The following is a 22863-nucleotide window of genomic DNA, read 5'->3' on the forward strand; positions in this document are numbered from 1 at the left end:
AAAAAAAAAAAAAAAAAAAAAAAAAAAAAGGCAAGGAAAAACACAGCTGATCATATTTGTTAAAGTTCACTAATTTCCAGAAGAAGAAAAGTCCTCCATCAAGGTATAGTTGAGACAAATAATTTATTCCTCTGAAGGGTAGGTAACTCGAGAAAAGTCCAATTTGCTCCTGATTACTACAGTCCGGGAACTTCATGATTAAATAACATATTTTCAAACTTCACACTGTAGACCTATGTCCCAAACAGATTTTTCCTATTACTGTCAAAGTCCACTGCATTTCATATACCTGTGTGTAGACATATAAAGGTATCTACAGTACTTTGTTGGTTTGGATCAAATGTCCACGAAGTAACAAACTATAAACAATTCTGGTATTTGCACTGCGTGTATACTTAGATATGCCCGCAAAAGTGTTCTGTTGATGAATTTAAAAAACTATGTTAAGATGCCCAATAAATCTATTTCATTATGAAATAAAGACTTGGATTAAGAATATATTTTTATTAGGTATTTTGGTAACAAATTGTCATTGTAGGTGTAGTAGACTTATTCCATGTATTTTTAAAAGTAAATGAATCCCACTGTAGGTTTTCATGAAGGAAAAAAATCATTTCTCCAGTTGCTGAGGGGTACTAAAGGCTTCGTACACATTAGCAGCAAAGTCTTTCACTTGCTCCATCATCAAGAGATCCTAGCAAAGATGACAGTATAAGGTTAATGTCTGCAAAACGTATGAGTAACTCATTTTGAAGTCATTTCTATAATCAAGCAATGAATCTGGCACTGAGTTTTATGGTACACAAGGCCAAGAAAAAACCATTTAAGGAAAGGAATAATTTTTTTGTTTTTGTAGTACTGGGGGTTAAACCCAGGCTCTTTACACTGACCTACCTCCCCGGCCCTTTTTGATTGTTAATTTTTATTTTGAGACAGGTTGTTGCGAAGATGCCTGTGCTGGACTAGAACTTGGGACCTGCCTCACCCTCTCAAGAGCTCTGGGATTGAAGGTGTGTGCCACCACACTTGTCTCTTGTTTAGGTTCTCGGGCAAAAGACAGTAGTGCAGGTATCCAAGTCTGACTCAGGAAAACCCTCAAAGAGTCTTCACACAGATTTCTGTGTGTCAAGTATTAGACAAGTTTCCTTTCAGTAAACGATCTCCACACTAAAGTTACACGACTAAAGTTACTTCTGCTGGAATCTGACTTGGTTGAGGTACATGTCTTTCTAGAAGCTCTAACATATGATATGTATAAATGTAGTATGTACACATTATATATACATCCATGTACAAAACTTTGGAATGAAGGTTCTTAAGCACCCCCCATGTAATTTGTGAATGCAAAGAAAAAAGATATTTTATTTTCATTAACTCCTAACTGAAATCTAGCATTTTCTTCAAATATAACACAACAAACTGCAACAGTATTAAGCAAAATATATGAATTTGTCTTCAAAAGTAATCACAGATATTTCTTTATCACACGGTAGTAGTTCTTATAACCCCCATTACACCTTGCAATTTAACACACAAATAAGGAAAACACTACTACATCATAAATTTGATCTTAAAAGGTGTTTCGAAAACTGCATATTGATTTCCTTAAAAATGTACAAAGAGGAAAATTTTTTAAAAAGTGTACTTTTTGCTGGCATTTGTAGGTATGACTCTGAAAACAGTTCCACAGGATTCACCAAGTGGTGAAGGGTCCATGACAGAGAACGTTAGGGTCTCCATGAGCATCGGAGACAGGAAGTGAACCTGGCCTCTGAGTTCTGTTTGGAGTATCAGAAAACTCACGTGAGACTTAGGTAAAACTTGATCTTCAGTCAGCTCACAGTTAAATTCTCTTATGAGAGAATGTTATGTATTTAATTTCAATTACTCATTCTGCTTGTACAATAAAACAGTTTCAGACCAATGTTTACTAATGACATGCCTTCAGGGACCCAAGAATTTGAGAGAGAATTCTGTGTTTTGACTTCTGTGAATATCTAAAAGAAAACTCAGACACACACTGGATCACCTGGAGATACATGCATGATCTAGTATTGACCCTGATTTAGAGCATTTGTTTGTATTTATGTTTATGTTCTTGTTGGCTCCATTATATTAACTGTGTGTCTTTTGAGATAATAAGAAGACAACAAAGGCAAGGAGGAAAAAATAAGGGTAGAAAATCTTTTGAATGAAGAGCAAATCATATTATCTCACATGACACAAATGCAAGTTTCAGAACAGTTAATGGTAGCTAACAAGTGCCTGTCCAGTCAGGTGTAGAAGCAGGCTGAACGCCCAAAAGCATGGATGATAGCAAAGAAACCCACATGCACCCTGAAACAATGAATTGATAACAACCAGCCATATTATAGTCAGGTATAGTAATGTTTTGAACTTTTGTGTTTAAATTATTTTTTATTTTTGTATGGTTTAGGGTCCGTTTGGTGTAGATGAGTTTTGGTTTCTGAGTTATGGAAAAGCTCTAAGTTTCAGACGTTTCTATAGTTATTTATTTATTAAAATAACTTAAATCTGGAAGATTGTTATTGTTTTCACAATCAGAAGTATAATAATAAATTTGAGAAACATTACCATAATACAAAAGCAGCCAAAATTAACACATAAATCAAAAGGCACAGCTGTTGTCCAACGAAACTTACAAAAACAGGGGGTGGGCCATGTCGTTGGCTGTGCCTAGCTCTACAGCAAAGGCTTAAACTTGTTTACTGTATCTTATTGCAGCCTTCAGAACATGCTTTCAGTTTTGAAATAAAAATTATGTATCACCAAGTTAGTTCAGATTACCAATGCTCTTTGCTTGTGCTATTTGCAAGAAATGTGAAACAATTAGTCTCCTTATGTTTTGGAAAACAATTTGAAAATAATACAAAATTAGCTTTTTCAACAGTTTTCTGATTTTCCCATTTCCTACCTTCCTGGCTATACTATCATCCTGATATCTTCTACCACCAATACCAGCCAAGTAGGATTGGCAGGCTAAATATAATCCTCTGCTGCCTATTTCTCTATATGAAGTTTTACCAAAACAGCCACACTCATGTTCATGTACTTTTGATGACTATTTTCCTGTTACATAACAGAGCTGAACAGTTTCCACACAGAACGTACAGTATGCGCAAAGCCTCAAATATTTACCACAGGCCATGCACCCCCAATCCCAAACCCCAAATCTGAAATGCTCTAACTCTGAAACATCTTGATCATCAGTGAGATGCCATAAATGGAAAATTCCACACCTGACCTCATGCAAACAGGTCAAAGTCAAAATGCAGATGTGGTAAAAATATATAAAATGACCTTCAGGCTGTGTGTGTAGGGTACAGATGAAACATACATGAATTTCATGCTTACACTTGGGCCCCATCCCTAGGATATCTTATTTTGTATATGCAAATATTCCCAAATCCAAAATAACCCCAAATTTAAAAACACTGTGATCCCAGCCTTTCAGGTAAGAGCTCTGTCTGTCTCCGGGCCATTAGTTTGCCAAGCCTGCTCCACAGCACCCCTACAAGATGATCTATGTACTTCTGCGACTGAAGGAGCAGCAGTAATGCAGAAGTATTAATTTCAATGTAAGTTAACATTTTAATCAAGGCTCTATAAAAGATAATGGAAATAACAGAGCACCTGACAATTTGTTAGGTTAAGAAGACCATCTGGGATTTTTTTTTGTTTTTGTTTTTCTTCTGGTACCAGGAATCGAACTCACGACCTTGAGCTTGCCAGGAAGGTGCTTTTGCCGCTGAGCTAAATCCCCAGCCCTGACCATCTGGGATTTTAACTCAGAAATCATAGTTTAAAAAACTAGTGGGAGCCTTGCCAATCAAGGGTCTAAGGCATAAATTTAATCAGTGTCAATTCACATTAAAAACCTTTATCAAACTTTAATAGCAATAGTGTTTTTACTAGATTGAGAGTCTTTTTATTATCAATTATATATTTTAATTACAATGGAGTAATAACATTATTTAATATTTAAGCCTGATGACACTATTTTATTTCCCACCTTTCTGTCAAAATGAAGAGCCTGCTTGTTACACCAGGGAGTTCTGCAGCTGAACAGAAAGGTAAAGCTAAAAATGTCACAAGTCACATGCTTTCCTCCGCCTGAGGAGAAGCTCAAAGGTTAGTGACATGTGCCCAGCCGTACTGACTCCTCAGCGATGTGAGCAAGTCTCTTATAGGCAAGGCTGCAGCGCTGAAGACTGAATAGTGGAGGAGAATGCGTGTGGGAAGGACAGGCTACTGACTGCAGGGAAAGTGCGAACAGAGGCGGTAACCTTGGTGTTCCCACCTTCCCGAGCGCAAAGCTTGCAGACAAGACATACCGGCTGACTGAGGGAAATGGCGCCAACAGCGGTCATCTTTACACTTAGACGTTAAAGTCCGTCCTTTCTGCACATTATTGCAGCAGCTGGCAACTGAGACGCTGCGTACATTTTTATTTATAATACAGTGCCTGAGTTTATAAATGACTCTGAAAAAATTATGTAGATTCGAAATTATTTTAGTAACACCAATTTTACTCTGCATGTCTAAGAAAACGTGGGAGTGGTAGGTATTTAGTGAAAAATTTAAGTAACTCATTGTTTATGCAGATTTTAATGAGAGAATGATGTACTATTAACAGTAATGGTTCATTAATTAAAATGCTTTACTTCTCCACAAAATTTTTTAGTTCTCTTCAAACGCTGACGAATTCAGTCACTGATTTGCCTCAACTAGCGAGCTTGGTGCACTTGGTGCACAAGTGAATGCTATCTCTGCCCCCAGGACATATGTGGGCTCACTGCAGTCCAACGCCGGCAGGTAAAAGCACTCCAACCTTATAAATGAATGGCACATTACTCCTCTCATGGAGCACCCACCAACGCTCCACATTTGGCTCTCGGTTTGGGGTTTTTTTCAATAAATATGACAAGAGAGAATGCAATTTTATGTTAGAAAACATGACAACACTACAGATACACTTTGTTTTCACTGATACCCCCAAACTTTCTTCTTACCTGAACAAAATGACTAGGTGTCTCACTGCACACAGAATGGATCTGTCCATTTACTATTGGAATTATCTTAGCTAAAGGCAGGCTGACACTGGAATAACTGAAAAATCATCACAAGAATTATTTTTTGAAATTATCTCACAAGCATTTCACATTTTAATTAGAAAATATGTAGTCATTAAAGAATATATATAGAAATTTATTTTAAAAACCTAGACATAATTATATCACCTAGAAAAAACAACTACAATTGCCTTAATGGATAATTTATTCTGGTAATTCTTATAAATGTATGCTTTTATGTACTTATTTTTAACAGAAAACTGTAACTCTCCCCAAGAATACTATTTTTTTTTTCTTCTTTGTTATGAGCATTTTCCCATTTTCCTAAAAGTATTAAAGATTTTGCCTTTTTAAATTTTTTTTTTGGGGGGCTGGGGATTTAGCTCAGCGGCAAAAGCACCTGCCTGGCAAGCGCAAGGTCGTGAGTTCGGTTCCCGGTACCGGAGAAAAACCAAAAAAAATAAAATAAATAAATAAATAAAAAAAAAATTTTTTTTTGGTACTGGAAATTGAACTCAGGACTTCACATTTGCCAGGCAGGTACTTGTGCCACTGAGCTATATCACCGGCCCTGTCTTTTTTCTTACACAAGATTTCCCTAAGTTGCTAAGTTGTTCAGGCTACATTCTAGTTAGTGATTCTTTTGCCTCAGTCTCCATTCATCCCCAGTTGACTGGTTTTTACTGATTATATGGTGATCTGTCCTCTAGGTAAGACAATTTTTATCAGCTCCCTAGAGTTGAGCACTACATTTCTGCATTCAAGTTTCTCATTAAGTTTGTGTGTGTGTTGTGTGTGCGTGAGTGTTTCAATATAAGTAACTCTGTAAGAACATGGAATTACTGGTTAAAGGGCATGCACGTTTCCAGAGCGTGGGAACGCTGTTGCTCCATCGTGACTTCTTTCCACACCGTGCACTATCTTTTTCTTTAATCTTTGCATGTCTGATGTGTGAGATGATATGGTACAGGTGAAGTCTCTATTCCTCTTAATTACTATCAATGTTGAATGGTTTTTATACTGTATTCTAGTGAACTAGAGCACTACTTATCTGCAAATATAAATAGGAAAGGTGGGCATTATTCTTGGTACTTCCTTCTCCTGCTGGTATCTCATTGCCCCATAATCCTAAATATCCATCCTTCCTCTTCCCTCTTCCCCTGTGTGCTGGAATTGAATCCAGGGTCTGTTTCTGGACTTTAATGGGATTCCACTAGTTTGCATTTTGTAAGTAACACACTGTTTTGATAATTAGCACCTTAAATATTTTACAGGAAATGCACATTCATTGCTTTTCTTTTTAAATAATTTCTTGCATAGTCTCAACTTGTTATTTGTCCAGAAAACTTCACTTTCCTTTGCCAGATTTTAAGATTTGCAAGTCAACTATCCTCTAGTCCCCAGTGGGGTATTAACAGTACTTTGAGTATAGTTACAGATTCATTTTAGGAGGCTAATTTTACTTTTTTTAGTTGATTCTTTTGAGTTTCTAAGTATAAAATTGTATCACCTTCACATGACAATAGTTTTATTCTCTCCCTTTCAAAAACTAATATCACTTTTAAAAAATAAGAATTTAACTTTGAAAATCAAAGGTCAATTCACAGTTTATTAGAACTGTAAGGAAACTTACAAAAGTTGTCTGTTTTTGATTTCTTGGATTTAGTCTCCAGAATTGGTCTTTTCCTCGCTTTCCTGCATCATTTACAATGAAATGATGTTGAATAAATTATCAACACCGAACATCTTTATGTTTTCTGAATTTAATGGAATCACTTTGGCATTTTAAAGTATGTTTACTTTTGATTGCAAATATTATTTTATTACATAAAATGCTTATTTATTGGAAGTGGTTTTATCAGTAAGAAATAGTTTGTTGAATGGCTTTCAATAACACTGAAGAGATTTTTGTCCTCTTAATTCATTAATGTCACAGTACTGCAGAATAACGAAAAATTCTGGGCTCTGATATCAGACAGGAGTTATAGAACACCCGGCTTTAATACTCCTTAGCTTTTAAATTGAAGTTATTTTTCTGTGCTATTGTCTCACAGTTGAAAAATGAGAAAAAATATTAGTATTTATTTCCTAATGATACTTCAAAAATTCTGTGAGATACCCATTATTATACTAGCAGACAAAAAAATGGCTTCTATTTCTGAACTCATTTAGAATCCGAATTCATATTCTCTCTCTTGCCCCCTCTCCCTCTCTCTCCCTCTCCCTGCAGGCGATCAAACCTAGAGCCTTGCACCAGGCAAGCATGTTACCACGAAGCTACATCCCACTTCTTTCAGACTTATACATTTATATTCATATTTAGTCTATACAGTTTTCCTTTTAGGTCCAAGTTCATATTTTCTATTAGGTTTTTACTTTGATAAGACAGCTCTGGATTTTAAAATATTCATTATACATATATTAATATGCATACATGCTTATATAATATAGATAGCATATATATAAAATATACATCTTTGTATCATTTTCAATTAATTCTCTTCAGAGGTCTGGATTAATAATGTACATAAATAATAATGATATTTATCAGAAACAACTGAAAATCTTACTCCTTTTCTTATTTTTTACTTTTACTATTTTTTTTTTTTTTTTTGGAGATGAGGTCTTGCTGTGCAGTTCAGGCTGTCTTAAGTTTAGGGCAATTTCCCTGCTCCAGCCTTCTGAGTGTTGGGATTAAAGGCGCGTGCCACCAAACCCAGCTGAAAAGCATCCTTCTTTTTCTGGCTAGAACTTCCACATGGTAGGTATTAATGATAAGAGTAGGTACAATGACTCTGGATGAAGGCTCAAAATGTAACTGAGGAATAAAACGTCAAATCAAAGTAGCACATCAGCTTGTACATGAAAATGTGGAGAATAACTACTACAGGAGTTCAGAAAAGGCAGACTATCCAGGGTTAATATGTGTGAAGGATATTTTTTATTTCCGCAGTGAATAAGATAAGAATTTGTTCATGTTAAACAACTACTCCAATTCTTTCTCACCATTTAGGAACTAACTAACACTTAGCCAGGTAAAGATTATAGTGATATTTTATTAACTGGAGTATCTTGATCTTAAATGGAAGGTAGGCTTACTCTTGAGCTGAAGTTTACTTTTATGTAACTTAAAAGAACTGTTAACAAAGATCTTATGGTCATATTCAAATTGCTTCAGAAAATAAACTGTATGGCTGTAAGTATTTCAAATGCTCAATGTTAATAGCAAATTATTTTTCTGTACAGTAGACAGGTCCCAGAGCTATGCAAATAATGTTTGCCATTTATATTTGGCATTTACACAGATGTCACACTGGATATCAATTACGCTTTCCGCAATTTTTGGGGGGGTGGCGAATAAGGTTTCAATTGAAGCGTAGGCTGGCCCTCAAGTTCAAGATCTTCTTGCCTCAGCCTTGAGTGCTAGGACTACAGATGTGCACCACCATGCCTGGCTTTGTTTCCTCAAATGTTAATATGAGAGTTTCCTGTCAGTCAACACTGACATGTGATACAAAAGTCTACAAAACAGAGGTCCTTAAATAGTGTGGATTCTAATATGAGACCAATGGTGCTCAGGCTGTAGTGACAACTCTATACTAAATCATAAGATATCTTCTGACATGGTAATAGTTATGATTAACATCACTAATAATAATACTAAGTACAATAAGGGCAGAAAAGGAATATGTCTAAATAATTTCAGAGATAATTCTAAAAAGATAATTATATATATTATAACTGTAAGGAGATGATTTGCCAAATAAGAATCTATACAAAGATGCCTGGTTATTATAACGACCAAAGTATGTCATTTAACAAAGCATGTTACTAAGTAACGTAAGCCAATAAGGGCTTGTAGTACTGGAATATTTTTAAAGAATACATTAAAATTTAAGTACATTAACAGTTTTATATTCTAAAGAGTTAAAAAAATAATTAGAATTTAGCATACAGAAAAGTAGCTTTTTAAGTAATCTAATATAAAGGCAAAGGGTTTTGGGAAAAAAATGCAAATTTTAATACTGCATCCAGAAGGAACTTGTACCTATAAAGAAGTCATTGGCTTGAAAATGTTTCGTTTTGTTTTGTTTGTTTTTTGGTCTTTTTGCGACAGGGTCTCACCATGCAGTTCAGGCTGGCCTTGCGCTCACTTTGTAGCCCAGGGTGGTCTTGAACTCACAAGGATCCTCCTGCCTCAGCATTACAAATGCTGGGATTACAGGCATTATGTGTCACCATGCCCGGTTTAAAAGTGTTTATTTTGTTAGAAAATAAGGAACTCAAATTTATTGCGTAGGATTTCTTTTTATCTGAAACTAAAACACATCAAAAATAGCAGTCTGAAAGAGCATTTATTGGTACCTTACCATGTTAACACCTCACCTTACCTCGCCATGGAGTTACTGGGTTGCAGGTCCTGTTCAGTAGGTCGAAAAAATGTAGCCATGTTGTCCAGAAGACTACTAAAACCCCGGTTCAAACAGGTGTTCAAAACTGTACTAAAATCTGGACTATATAAAATAAGTGTATATTAATTTTGAGATTCTCAATGGAAAAGCAAACAAATTCAGTAATTATGTGGTTACCTTTGAGAAACACCAATATTTATGGTCACAATCTCTAACCTCATTTCCCTGTCCATCCTCTAGTTCATGGCTCTCCTATGCTGCTCCTTGAGCAAGCCAAACATTAGGATCTCTGTGCCTCCCCTTCTGCCTGGGACTGCATTCTCTCTGAACGGAAGGCTCACATGCACGGTACAGTCATGTTTCCACTAAAGGAGATCTCCTCACAGAAGCCTTCCCCAACCAACCTATTAAAAACAGTATCCCTGGTCACTCTCCAGTTTTGTTTTTTTTTTAGACAGGGTTCCCTTTTCCCCATAGCCTTGCCAGCATTTGTTATTGATTTCTTGATGACAGCCACTCTTTCTGGAGTGAGATGGAATCTCAGTGTTATTTTAATTTGCATCTCTTGAATGACCAATGATGTTGAACATTTTTTCATGTATTTATTTGCTGGTGTATTTCTTCATCTGAGAAGTGTATTTCACCTCAGATGCCCATTTCTGGATTGTTTTTTAATCTAGGGGGCCTGATTTTTTTCAATTCTTTGTATGTTCTAGATAAAAGTCCTTTGTCTGAGGGACAACTAGCTATAATTTTTTCCCACTCTGTGGGTTGTCTTTTCACTCTGTTGGTGATTTCTTTTACTGTGCAAACACTTTTTAATTAGGTGAGATCCCACTTTTTGATTCTTCGCAGTATTTCCTGTGCAGTCTGGATTTTGTTCATGAAGTCTCTGCCTACATCTATGCTTTCAAGATTTTTACCTATTTTCTCTTCTGGTAGATTTAGTGTTTCTGTTTTAATGTTTAAAACTTTGATCCATTTTGACTTTAGTTTTTAGTGCCTGTTGATACACATGGGTCTAGGTAGTCTTCAGCATGCAGAAAGCCAGTTTTTTTTAGCACCATTTATTGCAGAGGCTATCTTTCTTCCAGTGAACATGTGTGGCTCCTTTGTCAAAGATAAGGTAGCTGAGTGTGTTCGGACTTGCATCTGCAACTTCTACTGTGTCCCACTGATCCTTACGTTTGTTTTTTTCCCAATACAATGTTGATTTTATCACAGTAGCAGTGTAGTATAATTTCAGGTTAGGGATTGTGATGCTCTGACTTGCCTTTGTTGTCCAGAATTTCTTTTGTTATTCTAGCTCTCTTCTGGTTCCAGATGAATTTTAGGAATGTTTTCTCTAGTTCTGTGAGGTATGCTAATGGGTATTTTGACTGGGATTGCATTAAATGTGTATAACAGCTTTGGGAACAGGGCCATTTTCACTATGTTGGTTCTTCCTATCCATGAGCAAGGGCATTTCTCCACTTTTCTGATATCCATTCAATCTCTTTTTTTCAGAGTACTGCAGTTTTCAATGTATAGATCTTTTACTTCTTTTGTTAGATTCATTCCTAAGTATTTCATTTTTTTGGATGGTATTATAAAGGGTGTGGTTTCCCTAATTTCTCTCTCTGTGAGTTTGTTGCTTGTGTACAGGAATGCTACTGATTTTTGACTGCTCTACTTTTGGTGGGAGCATAGACTGGTATAATCTTGTGGAAATCAGCCTGAAGATTCCTCAAAAAACTAGAGTAAGGGGTCCCATTCCACCCAGCTATTCCCCTTCTGGATATCTTCCCAGCAGAATTAAAAACATCATACCATAGCAATATATATGCACTCATGTTTATAAATGCACAATTTGTAATAGCTAAATCCTGGAAACAACCCAAATGGCCAACAACTGAGGAATGGATAAAAAAGATGTGGTTTTTTTTTTTTTAATATAATGGAATACTACTCAGCCATGAAGGATAAATTGGAGACTTTTATAGGGAAATGGATGCAACTAGAGACCATACTCATAAGTGATATAAATCAGACTTGCATGTGTAAACATCATATTGTCTCCCTAGTGCAAGAAACTGAATGAGTAAATAAGATCCAAAAAGTACAATAGATATTGTGAATAAGGAAGAAACTGTTCAAAAGAAAAGAAAAACTGTGATGGCAGAAAGGAGAAAGAAAGGAAGGGAACAGGAAAAATAAATATATATACACACACATAAGATAGCTAAGATAGTTATACAGCTAATTTCTCTTAGTTCACTAAAAAGAAACGTCTGTGCTAACATTGTTTGGACAATATTTCAGGTGTATTATCTTGTACTCTGAACAACTACTATGAAGATAACAATATGCAATGTATTAATTATTGTTACTCTCCTACTAGCCTGTTCTGAAACTCTGTTTTACTGTTATTTTTATTTTTTCTCTTTAAAATAAAATAAAAAAAAATAAAGACAGGGTCTTGCCACATAGTTCAGGCTGGCCTTGAGGTCATTGTGTAGGCCAGGCTGGCCTCAACCTCGTGGCGCTCTTTTTGCCTCAGTTTTCCAAGTGTTAGGATTATGGTTGTGCACCATCACGTATGTCTCTCTACCCTCTTAACTTGCTCATGCTCATCAATGAAGTTACCAGCATTCGACATTTTATTCACCTTACTAGTTTACTGTTTGTTTGTTTTTTTCTCCCACTAAAATATAAGTTCCAGGGGCTGGAGATTTAGCTCAGTGGCAAAGCACCTGCCTGGCAAGCATAAGGTCATGAGTTTGATTCCTGGTACCGGAAGAAAAAAAACAAAAAACAAACAAAATATAATTTCCAAGAAGGCCGTTTTATCACTAACATTCTTTGTGCAAAGCTGGCTGTTGACCAGCTTTGCTCATAAACACAGGGATACCACCTTACTTCTAATAGAGCACTAGGGCTATAAATGGGGGAATCTCAGCACATAGTTAACAGTTAAAGCTTTGGGAGTATGTATTATTGGCTGGGACTGCTGAGGATGAAGTAAGAATAAATACCTGAGAAACACAATGTTTAAAGGAAACAGAGTCAGAAGAACTATGAAGAAATGGTCTGAGACTTAGAAGAGAAAGCAGAATATTACAGTCACGGAAGTCATGCGACAAAAGAATTTCATAAAGGCTTGACAAGTGTTAAATATCAGAGAAAGGTGAATTAAGAGGACCATTACAAATTCTTGGGATCTGGAAAAAGATTCCTGATAACCTTTTCTAAAGCTTCATGGAGTGACTTGGTAAAATGTGAGTAAGGAGAAAAATAGAAAGTGCTACTGTAGAAAAAGGACTAAAGGGGCTGGGGATTTAGCTCAGGGGCAAAGCGCCTGCCTGGCAAGCGCAAGGTCGTGAGTTCGGTTCCCGGTACCGGAGAAAAACCAAAAAAAAAAAAAAAAAAGAAAAAGGACTAAAATTTGATGAATCCAGACAGCGGATTCACAGCTTAGTTAACCTAAAACTGCTGACTAGAGAAATAGACTTGAATTACTCCAGGGAAGCATAGAATACCTTAACTTAAAAGAGATTGTGACACTCTCACCACTCAAGATAAAATGTACTAACACTCGTTATTTCACAATGATAAAATTATCTTAAAGAGTTTAAATGATGCAGCCAACACCAAACAGCTAATAAATAAGAAACAACACTGAACCTAGGGCACGTGGTCTTCGAATGCATGGTCTGGTGCTTTCTCCAGTTTTTCCAGTGTGATTCTCTTTGTGTGACTCAAAACAGTAACACTTAGGATAAAGTGAAATTTTTAACATTTAATGTTTTTCAGAAGATTATAATCTACCTGAAAAACGTTTAGGCTGGGTGAATAGTTTTTAAGTTGGAGTATGAGGTGTGAGAGTGTGTGTTTGTACACAAGTATATGCAGGCATGTGTGTAGACTGGAGGGCTAGCTTCCTATCTTCCCACCGGCGTTCAGTGACTTCAAGTTGTTAGCCTAAGATCTGTTGCAGCTATAATGTTGGTACCTGATGTTTTAATTTCTCCCCCTGCAGTTCTGGTTGTTAAACATTTACTGCTCTCTATGGGGTATTACCCTGCCATGCTTTTTTCAAAATATAAATATAAACTACCTTCCAGCTCCTCAATCAGTATATCAGGGTTTGTAGTCCAGAAAAGTAGGTGGGCAATGTGAGTATCTTTTAAAAAAAAATCCCCGCTTTCCTCCAGTTTAAGTAGGAAATTCTATGTAAAGGCACAGAATAGATTCAAAATTTAACATAATATTATGCTGAATGCGTGGTTCAGGAAAAGTGCAAACATGGTCTTAGGTGCATCCAAAATACAAACACATTTTCCCTGGTACACACTGTCTACATACCTTTCCAACATGTCTCTGGTTTCATTGAGAAGTTTAATAGTGGTAATGTCCCTGGAAGAAAGCCCGTAGGCCTGTAAAATTAAAATACCATAGTTCAGGGTTTCAAATATTCACAAAAGGTCAAAAAGAAACTAATCACACTCACAAACACAAGAGTTTACAAAATCTAAAAGTCTATGTTCAGTGAACAACCAAAACCCCCAAACTCAAAAAACCTGCAGAGGCTTATGTGCACAGGTAGTAGTATTTAAAACACAAGTCGAAGTATACTTTGTAAGGTGTCTGTTTATCTGGCCCTCCTTGGGTAGATTTCTAGCACATACAGACAAAGAAAGAAGAGGCTATGAGAGTGCAAAGGTCTGGGCTTTTGTTCTTTTCTTTAATTATTCAGAATTTTCATCCATCTATTTTTTTCATCCATCTACTCTGAGACTCTGTATTGCCACTGAATGTGAAGTCTTAGGTTTTAATTTCAATTTAGTTAAGATCTGGTTCACCACTCTTTCTTAACCTGTATCTTTGACTTATTTTCTTTCTAGTTCCAATGTGGAATTTTAAAATGTGGAAATTGTTATATAGTACCAGAAAGCTTTAAATTTTTCTTAATGCTTCTTCTTGGGGTCCTATTTTGTAAGTCAGTCTTCTCTAGTTTCTTCCATTAATTCCACCCCATCCATCCTCCCTTTTAGCCTTTATCTCACCAGTCATGGGGCTCCCTCATATGAGGAAAATCTTTTTGTGTGTACTCATGAATGTGGGGTCTCCTGACACCCAAGATCATCTCTGGGATCTTCAGGGGGTGGGGAAGTTGGCAGGTAGTGAGACGACAACATTCTAGTCTCCGGGACTCTGTGCTGAGGTGTTCTAAGGTTTTTCTTGTTGTGAAGTGAGAGTGATTCTTATCCCAAATGGGAAAAAAATGGGTTTTATTCAGCTTGTAAGTGAGAAACCACTAAATTAAAAACAAGTTACATAACCTGTAATCTTTGGCATTTTTATTATTCTTAATCAATGGATAACTTAAATTTGTCTCCTGAATTCCCTAAAAGTAATGAATATGTTTTCCTCAGATTCCCAGCATACATCAGTATCTGCTACATGACTATTAATAAAATTTGTTGGGTATCTAAAATTATAAATGACCCAACTTTCCTAAATTAATAAGGTTTATTTAAATTGTGGAAATATATGTTTTCAATCACTTTTCAGGAGCCTCAGAAATCTAAATTTTAAGATAGTAACAAGTTTATTAAACATAGAATAACTGGTTTGGTGAAATGGTTCTAAATTAAGCACCTGAATTGCTAATGGTGTTTCTTCATCTGGCATCATATAATGGCATAAAAAAGATTTGGATCCATCCTTATTAATCCAAGAGGAAGATGTATGCTGCTCAACAAGAGTTCTTATTTCTTTTAGTTTTTGCTCCAAGTCCAATAGAGACAAAGAATGTTTAAGAGAAACACTGAAAAAAGAGAAAAGAAAACTGGAATAAATTTTAACTATGCAACACATATATCCTTATACACATTCTCTTCTTAGCAGGCTACTACCTGAAATTCTGTTTCTTCTGGTCGAACCTAAAACTGGTAACTGTACCAGAATAAAATAAGAAATTAGCCATGAGATAAGGGCCATAACTACAGAGCTCAGCAAAACCTTGTTGCAGACTTTGAAGGAAAATTCCTACTACAATTATAGATATGGTTAGTGTAAGTGGGAGGGAAAAGCCACAGGGGCAGATTTTAAAGGAGAGATTTTATCTCATGACTCAAACATTTCTGAATAGTTCAGAAATCAATCAATAAACAATGAGATATTGAAACTTTCCCCCAGTATCAGAAGGTTGATATTCATGAAGAAAAGGGATTTTACAACACAGTACCCAGGGCTGGTGTCTGTATTAGATTACAAAGCATTTTACAAACCATTATTTATCATGTTACCTACTTCATTAGAACAATTCTCATTTTTTTTATTCCTCACAATCAAGAAGTCAGAAAAGCCAAAGAAAAACACCTCACCTTCCTAAAATTTTCTGCACAGCTTGTTTAATGACAGTGATCAATTCTGTCAGGCCTATTAAAGGACAAACAAAATTAAAAGCCTTGCTCACTTAAAAATTCCTCCATCATACAAATCAACAAAGTAAGATTCGTAGAAAGGTCATAAATCTAGAGCTCACCATCTCCCAGGAGGTGCTGAATGCTTGACAAATATTGCTGCTGGACATCAGGGGGTGCAAGAACTGTCTGTCAAAACAGAAATGAGGCTACATTACCTTTTTTTAATTAATAAAAAAGCAATGTTTTCCATAAAACTTGAGGTGAGAGTTTTCAGGATCTGGAGTGATAAGATAAATAACATTCTTTAGCATATTAAAAAAGTTATCAAGAGATGAAAAATAATCATAATGCCAAAAGTTCACAATATCATGAATTATAAAGATGTTTATACCACAGAAATTATTATCAGGATAAGTAATATTCAGTTAAACTTCAAACCTGTTGAAAGAAATGTCAGTATGTGCATAAGTATATGACACTTACAGTGCCATTTTTGCCAACTGCTGCATTATCCAGGTAAATATATCCACCAATTATGTTTAACTGCACCCGCAGGAGAACCACCAGCATGCAGGTACTATATACAGCCACGATACTTCTTGTGAAACCTGCAGAGAGAGAAGAAACTCTTTGGTATTGTTACTAAGACACCAACAAATGTATAAAATCATGAATTATCCCTATGACGATTTTTCACAAAATGACTTTAAAATATATTTGTAATTGTGTCAAGTATAAAAATCAAAACTATATCTGTTCAAAATATTCCATCTTTAACGCACCTCCTTACAACTGGCTTAGAATAACTTAAGTATGATTTTTTAACTGAAGTGATAACCAATACAAATATGTTGGGTAGAAGAATTATATTTTATTAGCTTAGAAAGGTAAACTGAGGTGCTAGCAGTTGCAGCCTCAACAGAGTTGTCCGAGCTTAAAAGGGAGAGAAGACAGCTGAGCAGGGAAGAACTCTAGTCTTCCACAGCAAAGAAAGGAGAAGATGCCGGTAAGGACAGGAGAAGGTACAGAGAGACGGCAAATCCCAGAGACTCGGTCTCCCAGCACCATCGCACAGAATGGCCAAGATGGCAGAGGGAGCAGAGGTGGTGACTGCCGTCAAGAGGTCTGTCTACCAGAAGGAAACTGTCCCTGTGGATTTAGCAACACACAGTTACTACTGACCCTTGAAGTAAAAACCTCCTTTCAAATACAATGCTAATTACATCAGTACCTAATACAGGCATATGCTGTCTAGGACAATTTCTCATATCAGTATTATACGAACAACAGTAATACCACCATCAACATTCACGGAGTGCTTCCTATGACTATTGATTCATTTGTTTTATAAGTATTACTGTATTTAACTGCAATGACAACTCCGTAAGGCTTATAAAGAGGCACTCACACAACACAATACAAAAATTTTCCTTTATAAATAGCTTAAGGATGTGCTCTTATGTGGGCTTACTTATTATCTTTAGATCCTCCCATATTTCCAGCTTGTTCGAAGGTCTAAAAGAAAAAAATCAGATAAGAAAATAATTAAGTTAAATAAATAAAAACTTTGAACTTTATAAATTTATATTTAATTTTTAAAATGAAGAACAATACAATATCTGAAGAAAAGCCCAAAAAATACAGCAAGAAATAATTATAATTCTAGTAAGCAATAATAGGAAGCTTTTTTACTGGCATAAACTCATCTTTTCGCTCTTCCTGAGCACATGCAGACATGTGCTATAAAGCCATAAAGGAAAATCAGGAAAAATGTTTCTTTCTTTTCCTTATGCACCATTTCACAAATAATGAAGTAGATCCTGTGTACACTTTCTTTGTTTTAAAGTATCATTATGAACATATGAATGTACTTATATATTAAATACGTAATACGTAATTATTATCCCTCTTGGTGTTCCAATTGCTCATCTGTGCTCATGGGATCATGGGGGCTCTAACGTCATCAGTGGCCGAAGCCACTGATGAGATCATAATTTGATGGCATTCCTGGGAGGGGTGGAAAATGGAGGAGGACTGAGTTGAAGGGACTGGGTCATGGCGGAGCGACCATGGGGTCTGTATCCGGTCCCCAGCGCCTTCTCTGGCTCTTTTCCCTTGCTCTGCTTCCCAGCCACCATGACTTGAGCCGCTCCCCTCCACCAGGCCCTTCCACGACGTTCCGCCTCAGCTCAGGCCCACAGCAACGGAAGCAGCCTGCCATACACTGAAACCATGAGCGAAAATACATCTTTCCTCCTGTAAGTGCTTTTTCTGAGGTATTTGGTCACAGTGCAGAAGCCGTAACACAAGGCCACAGGGTTTTTAACTTAATTTCACTGATCTTAAATCAGCACTTCATTTTGCCCACTCCCGAATCCTGTGAAACTAACATAATTACTAAGTCTTAATCCCTCAAGCCAGGTACATTAGTTGTAAAATCACAGTAGCAATATTAAAAAGGGTCTGAAGTTTTGTCAATTCTGTGTGTCAGAAGACTATATATTTCATGAAGGATACACAGTCAAACTTCTTTTCTGAAGTCACTTAGCATAGTTTCTGTCTTTGTGGTTATAGTACTGACTAGATTTACATTTAGGTTTATTTCACTACCAATATTTAGCTATTGCTTTTTTTTTTTTTTTTTTTTTTTAGTCTTTTTGAGGCAAGGTCTTGCTATGCAATTCAGGCTAACCTCGAACTCACAACGATCCTCCTGCATCATCCTCCTGAATGGTGGATTACAGGTATGCACCACCATGCCTGGCTAGATATTGCTTTTTAAACATGTAAATGTACTTTTATAATTATGTAAAATATTTACATGGTTCCAAAATCAAGTTTGTACAACATAGCACATTCAAAAAAGTATGTTCTTATCCCTCTTCACTTTGTCCCATATTCACAAGTGACTGTTATAAAAGTCTTTAAGCCAGGTGTGGTGGTGTACACCTGCAATACCAGCACTCCAGGAGGCTGAGGCAGAAGGACTGTTTGAGCCCAGAGGAACTCAGCCACTGAGAGACACTGTCTCAAAATAAAGAAATGAGGAAGGGCCTGGGGATGCAGCTTCACACAAAGTCCCTGGTTCAATTCGCAATACCACCACTACCCCCCAAAAATTCCTTTATTTTTTACTGTTTTACTTTATATAAGGAAATATGTATTATTTAATATATTTATATCTGCCCTCTTAAATGGAATGATACTACATAATTTTTGTTTACTGTAAAAATTATAGCATTATACTCTGGCAATTTTTTCACAGTAGTATACAGACAGCAGTCATCTTTTTAAATAAATATATTTAACTCTCCTATATGGATATACTATGTGGATGTAATTCAGTATTTTTCAGAGCTCCTAAGTGGAAAACCCAGTTTTGTTTCTCTTTCTTATTTCCAACTTACCACAGACCAATAATTCTTGTAAAATAAAAATAAATTATTAAAAAAATTAAAAGCAACAAATACATGCAAAATACAACCTGATACTCTTTATTACTATATTCAACATAAAATTGTATTTCAGCAAGAAATTGAATTATCATTGCAATTGTGGGGTATTGTAACTTTTTGCCTTTCTCTGCTATGAACAGATGCTGCAGCTTCAATCATCCCTGCCCTAGACAGCATAGATTCAAAACATATGTGGAGTAGATCCTACAAGGTACCAAGGCACACTTCATCTAATCTATAGGATCCACGGTGGAGTGCCATATTGATTCTTTTTTGTTTTTTGGCAGTTCAGGGGATTGAACTCAGGCCTCCCTACATACTAGGTAAATTTTCTACCATTGAGCACCATATTTATTTTGATTAAATTGAGAATGGACTATCAGGTACAGACCCCATCTAGGTATTTTAATGCAAGTAAATCACATCTTTTTCAGAAAAAAATTCAAAGTGCCACTAAGAAAATAGTAGGAAGAGCTTAGTTGCAGCAATGTGAGAAATAGAAACTTAGGGTGTCTGAATTGAAATTGTGCATGCTGAAAGTGTATTTTATTTGGTGTGACTTTGGTGGGAGATGGCAGTCATACCACCTAGGACACTCCTTTGTATTGACAGTCACTAAAACCGGATTTCAAAAGTGGATTTAAAATACTGACCTTTGTGCTAGGGATGGAGCTTAGCAGTACAGCGTTTGGCTAATGTGCAAGAAGCCCTAGGTTTGATTCCCTAACATCACACACACACACACACACACACACACACACACACACACACACAAAATCTAGACTCAGATCTAATGCTCATTATCTTCAGAATTTTTGTTTTGTTCTTTGAGACAGGGTCTCACTTTGTAGTTCAGCCTGGCCTTGAACTCACTTTGTAGCCCAGGTTGCCTGTGAACTCTCAGCAATCTTCCTGCCTCCGCCTCCCGAGTACTGGGATTACAGGTGCACACCACCTGCCAGCTTCCTTTTTGAGAAATTCGGATTCCAAATTTGCACAGGACAGGGAAAAATGTTCTCTATGCAAAGATTCCTTTTAAATGGTTTGTCGGATGGAAATTTACTGTAAGTTAAATACAATGAGACTTTTTAGTGCCACTGAAATACTGTTTAAATCTAAACCCTTAAAATGTATTCTCTCTTGTGATGGGAGGTATTTAAGATTCTCTGTCACTGAAACTTTATTGCCACTGTCAATCTTCAATAAGAGTGCCAAATACCGCAAACAATGTGGCTTATTTGCTATTATGAAACTGATAAGGCTGTTAAATAGTTATTATCAAACTAGCTTAATAGGAAAATTAGTTTGATAGGTTTCTATGATATCTGTTGTGGTTTAGGTTTGAAGCATTTCCCAAGAGCCTCCTGTGTCTGGAAGGTGACTGAGTACAGGTGCTGTTCCAGCCGAGGAGCTGAGCTCCTCGCTGGCTTTTGGGTAGGAGGTGGGGTCTGGGGAGAGGTGGTCACTGCCGGTGTGACCGAGAAGGGCAGCTCTCCCTCCCCGCCTCTGCCCTGCTCTCTGTATCTTCACCACCATGAGGTGAGCAGCTCCCTCCACCCAGGCCCTTCCCCTTCCTATCTCTTCCTTGGAGCCGGCTGACCGTGGACTGAACCTCTGAACACCACGGGCCTAAATAAACCTCTCCTTCAAGCTGTAGGTGTAGTGTTTTACAAGCTGTCACGGTCAGGTAAATTATTAATATCGTATGCTGTGCCATATTTGTATTTCATTTTGCTAGTAATTGATCATGTAAATTCATCACCATACTTAGAAGGAACCAAAGACTTTTGAAATGTTTTTTAATTCATTCTAAAAACTTTAAGTGAAGTCTATGAACAAAAATTTACCTGTTTTTAAGCAGAGCTGTCAGGCTCTCCGAATTGAGTTGCTGCATTAAGGCTTCTCTCAGTGTTGGAAGCATGGACAGCACTGTAACACAAACAGAACACTTAAAAGGTCACAAGTGACATTTCTACCTGCATTGAAAAATGTAGACTGTTTTAAGCCATGTGATAAGACTAGCAACATGTAAGAACTTGGAGAGAACGTCAAGGTTAGAGAAATGCACTACTGACAGTAATATAAAACTATTATGGGCTAATAAATCATCTATTTCTTATGTTAACTGGAATAAACTATACATACATTATGATCACAGCAATGTAAACAAGTACATGCAGAAGAAAAAACAGAAAGAAACCCCGTGGCGGTCTCTGGGCCATGGACTATGTGTAGTTCTTTTTTCCCCCTTTCTTTTCTATACTCTCCAATAAATGTTTACTTCTAACAATAAATGTTTACTTCTGATATAATGAAAATTATCAAAACTAACATTTTTATAATTAGCAATACTTTTTGTTTCACATTTTATTCCTAATTTTGAAAAAAGGTTATTAGATAATACAAAGCAGTATTTATTGTAACATAAGACAAAAATGCAGCAGGCTAGGAATTGAGTGCTAGAGTTTTAGTTCTGACTTTGTCAATGGCTACTGCATGTCTATTTCTCCCAGCAATAATGTGAAGACAAAATGAGATGCAATACTGTATAAGGAAAAAGTTCACAAACAATACACAGGAGTTACTTTGTGTCTCTGCATTGTATAAAAAATCCAGGAGACACACACACTTACAAATTAAAATGAGTTTCTAACACTAAAATGACAAAATTTTAAAAATACTTAAAAATTCAATGTGGAATTTTCTTACTGTTAGTTTTTTACTACAGTAAAATAAGTTACAGAAGCAGGAGATTAGGGCATGGCCATCTGGCTGGGCAAGTGGGTGTGACCTGTCAATCACAGAGATCCAGGACACATATGCCCAAACCCTGCATTTAGGACCAAGCAGAGACTGTTCTTTAATTCTTCTGGCATGAAATCAAGCAAGTTTCTGACAGAATAGCCCAGATGCGATGACAAAAAGCACATAATGATCTCAACAGATACAGAAAAAGTGTTTGAAAAAATCCAAAATCCCTTTCTGACTAAAAACTCTGAAGAAAATAGGTATAGAATGACCTTATCTCAATCTGGTAAAAGCCAATTATGATAAACTTACCACCAACATCATATTAAATGGGAGAAAACTGAAAGTTTTCCCTCTAAAATCAGGAATAAGACAAGGACATCTACTATTATCACTCATGTCCAATACAGTCCTTGAACACTGACCAGAGCAATCATGCAAAGCAAAGAAAAAAAATGGAAATTTAAAGGAAAGGAAGAAATCCAATTATCATTATTTGCAGGTGACATGATCCTTCCTGTTGAAGACCCCAAAATTATACTAAAAGACTCTTAGAATTAATAACCAAATTCAGCAATGTAGAAGGATACAAAATCAACACACAAAAATCAATAGCATCCCTGTATGCTAAAAACTCAGTGAAAAACAAATTAGTAAGAAAAAAATACCATTCACAATAGGACCAAGAAAAATTAAATACTTAGGAATTAACCTAAGAAAGTAAAAGATTAGAAACAAAAACTAT

General features: G+C 36.3%; 1 protein-coding gene across 2 annotated transcripts in view; it reads right to left on the reverse strand.

Moving 5' to 3' along the window:
- Positions 1 to 484: 484 nt before the first annotated feature.
- Positions 485 to 22863, reverse strand: part of Pex3 (peroxisomal biogenesis factor 3) — a 37984-nt gene continuing 15605 nt past the window's right edge. Inside the window, exons 3-12 of one of the 2 annotated variants that reach the window (XM_005389251.2) lie at positions 21218 to 21299; positions 17387 to 17430; positions 16399 to 16523; positions 16035 to 16101; positions 15874 to 15928; positions 15146 to 15314; positions 13850 to 13920; positions 9485 to 9607; positions 5034 to 5130; positions 485 to 694 (exon numbers count right to left, since the gene is read on the reverse strand). In XM_005389251.2, the coding sequence (XP_005389308.1) occupies positions 611 to 694; positions 5034 to 5130; positions 9485 to 9607; positions 13850 to 13920; positions 15146 to 15314; positions 15874 to 15928; positions 16035 to 16101; positions 16399 to 16523; positions 17387 to 17430; positions 21218 to 21299 (917 nt within the window). In that variant the 3' untranslated portion in view covers positions 485 to 610. The remainder of the gene's footprint in view (positions 695 to 5033; positions 5131 to 9484; positions 9608 to 13849; positions 13921 to 15145; positions 15315 to 15873; positions 15929 to 16034; positions 16102 to 16398; positions 16524 to 17386; positions 17431 to 21217; positions 21300 to 22863) is intronic. The other variant, XM_013516645.1, reaches the window with a different exon arrangement.

The sequence above is a fragment of the Chinchilla lanigera genome, unplaced genomic scaffold, assembly GCF_000276665.1.
Source record: "Chinchilla lanigera isolate Chin_1 unplaced genomic scaffold, ChiLan1.0 scaffold00035, whole genome shotgun sequence".
Classification (NCBI taxonomy): Eukaryota; Metazoa; Chordata; class Mammalia; order Rodentia; family Chinchillidae; genus Chinchilla; species Chinchilla lanigera.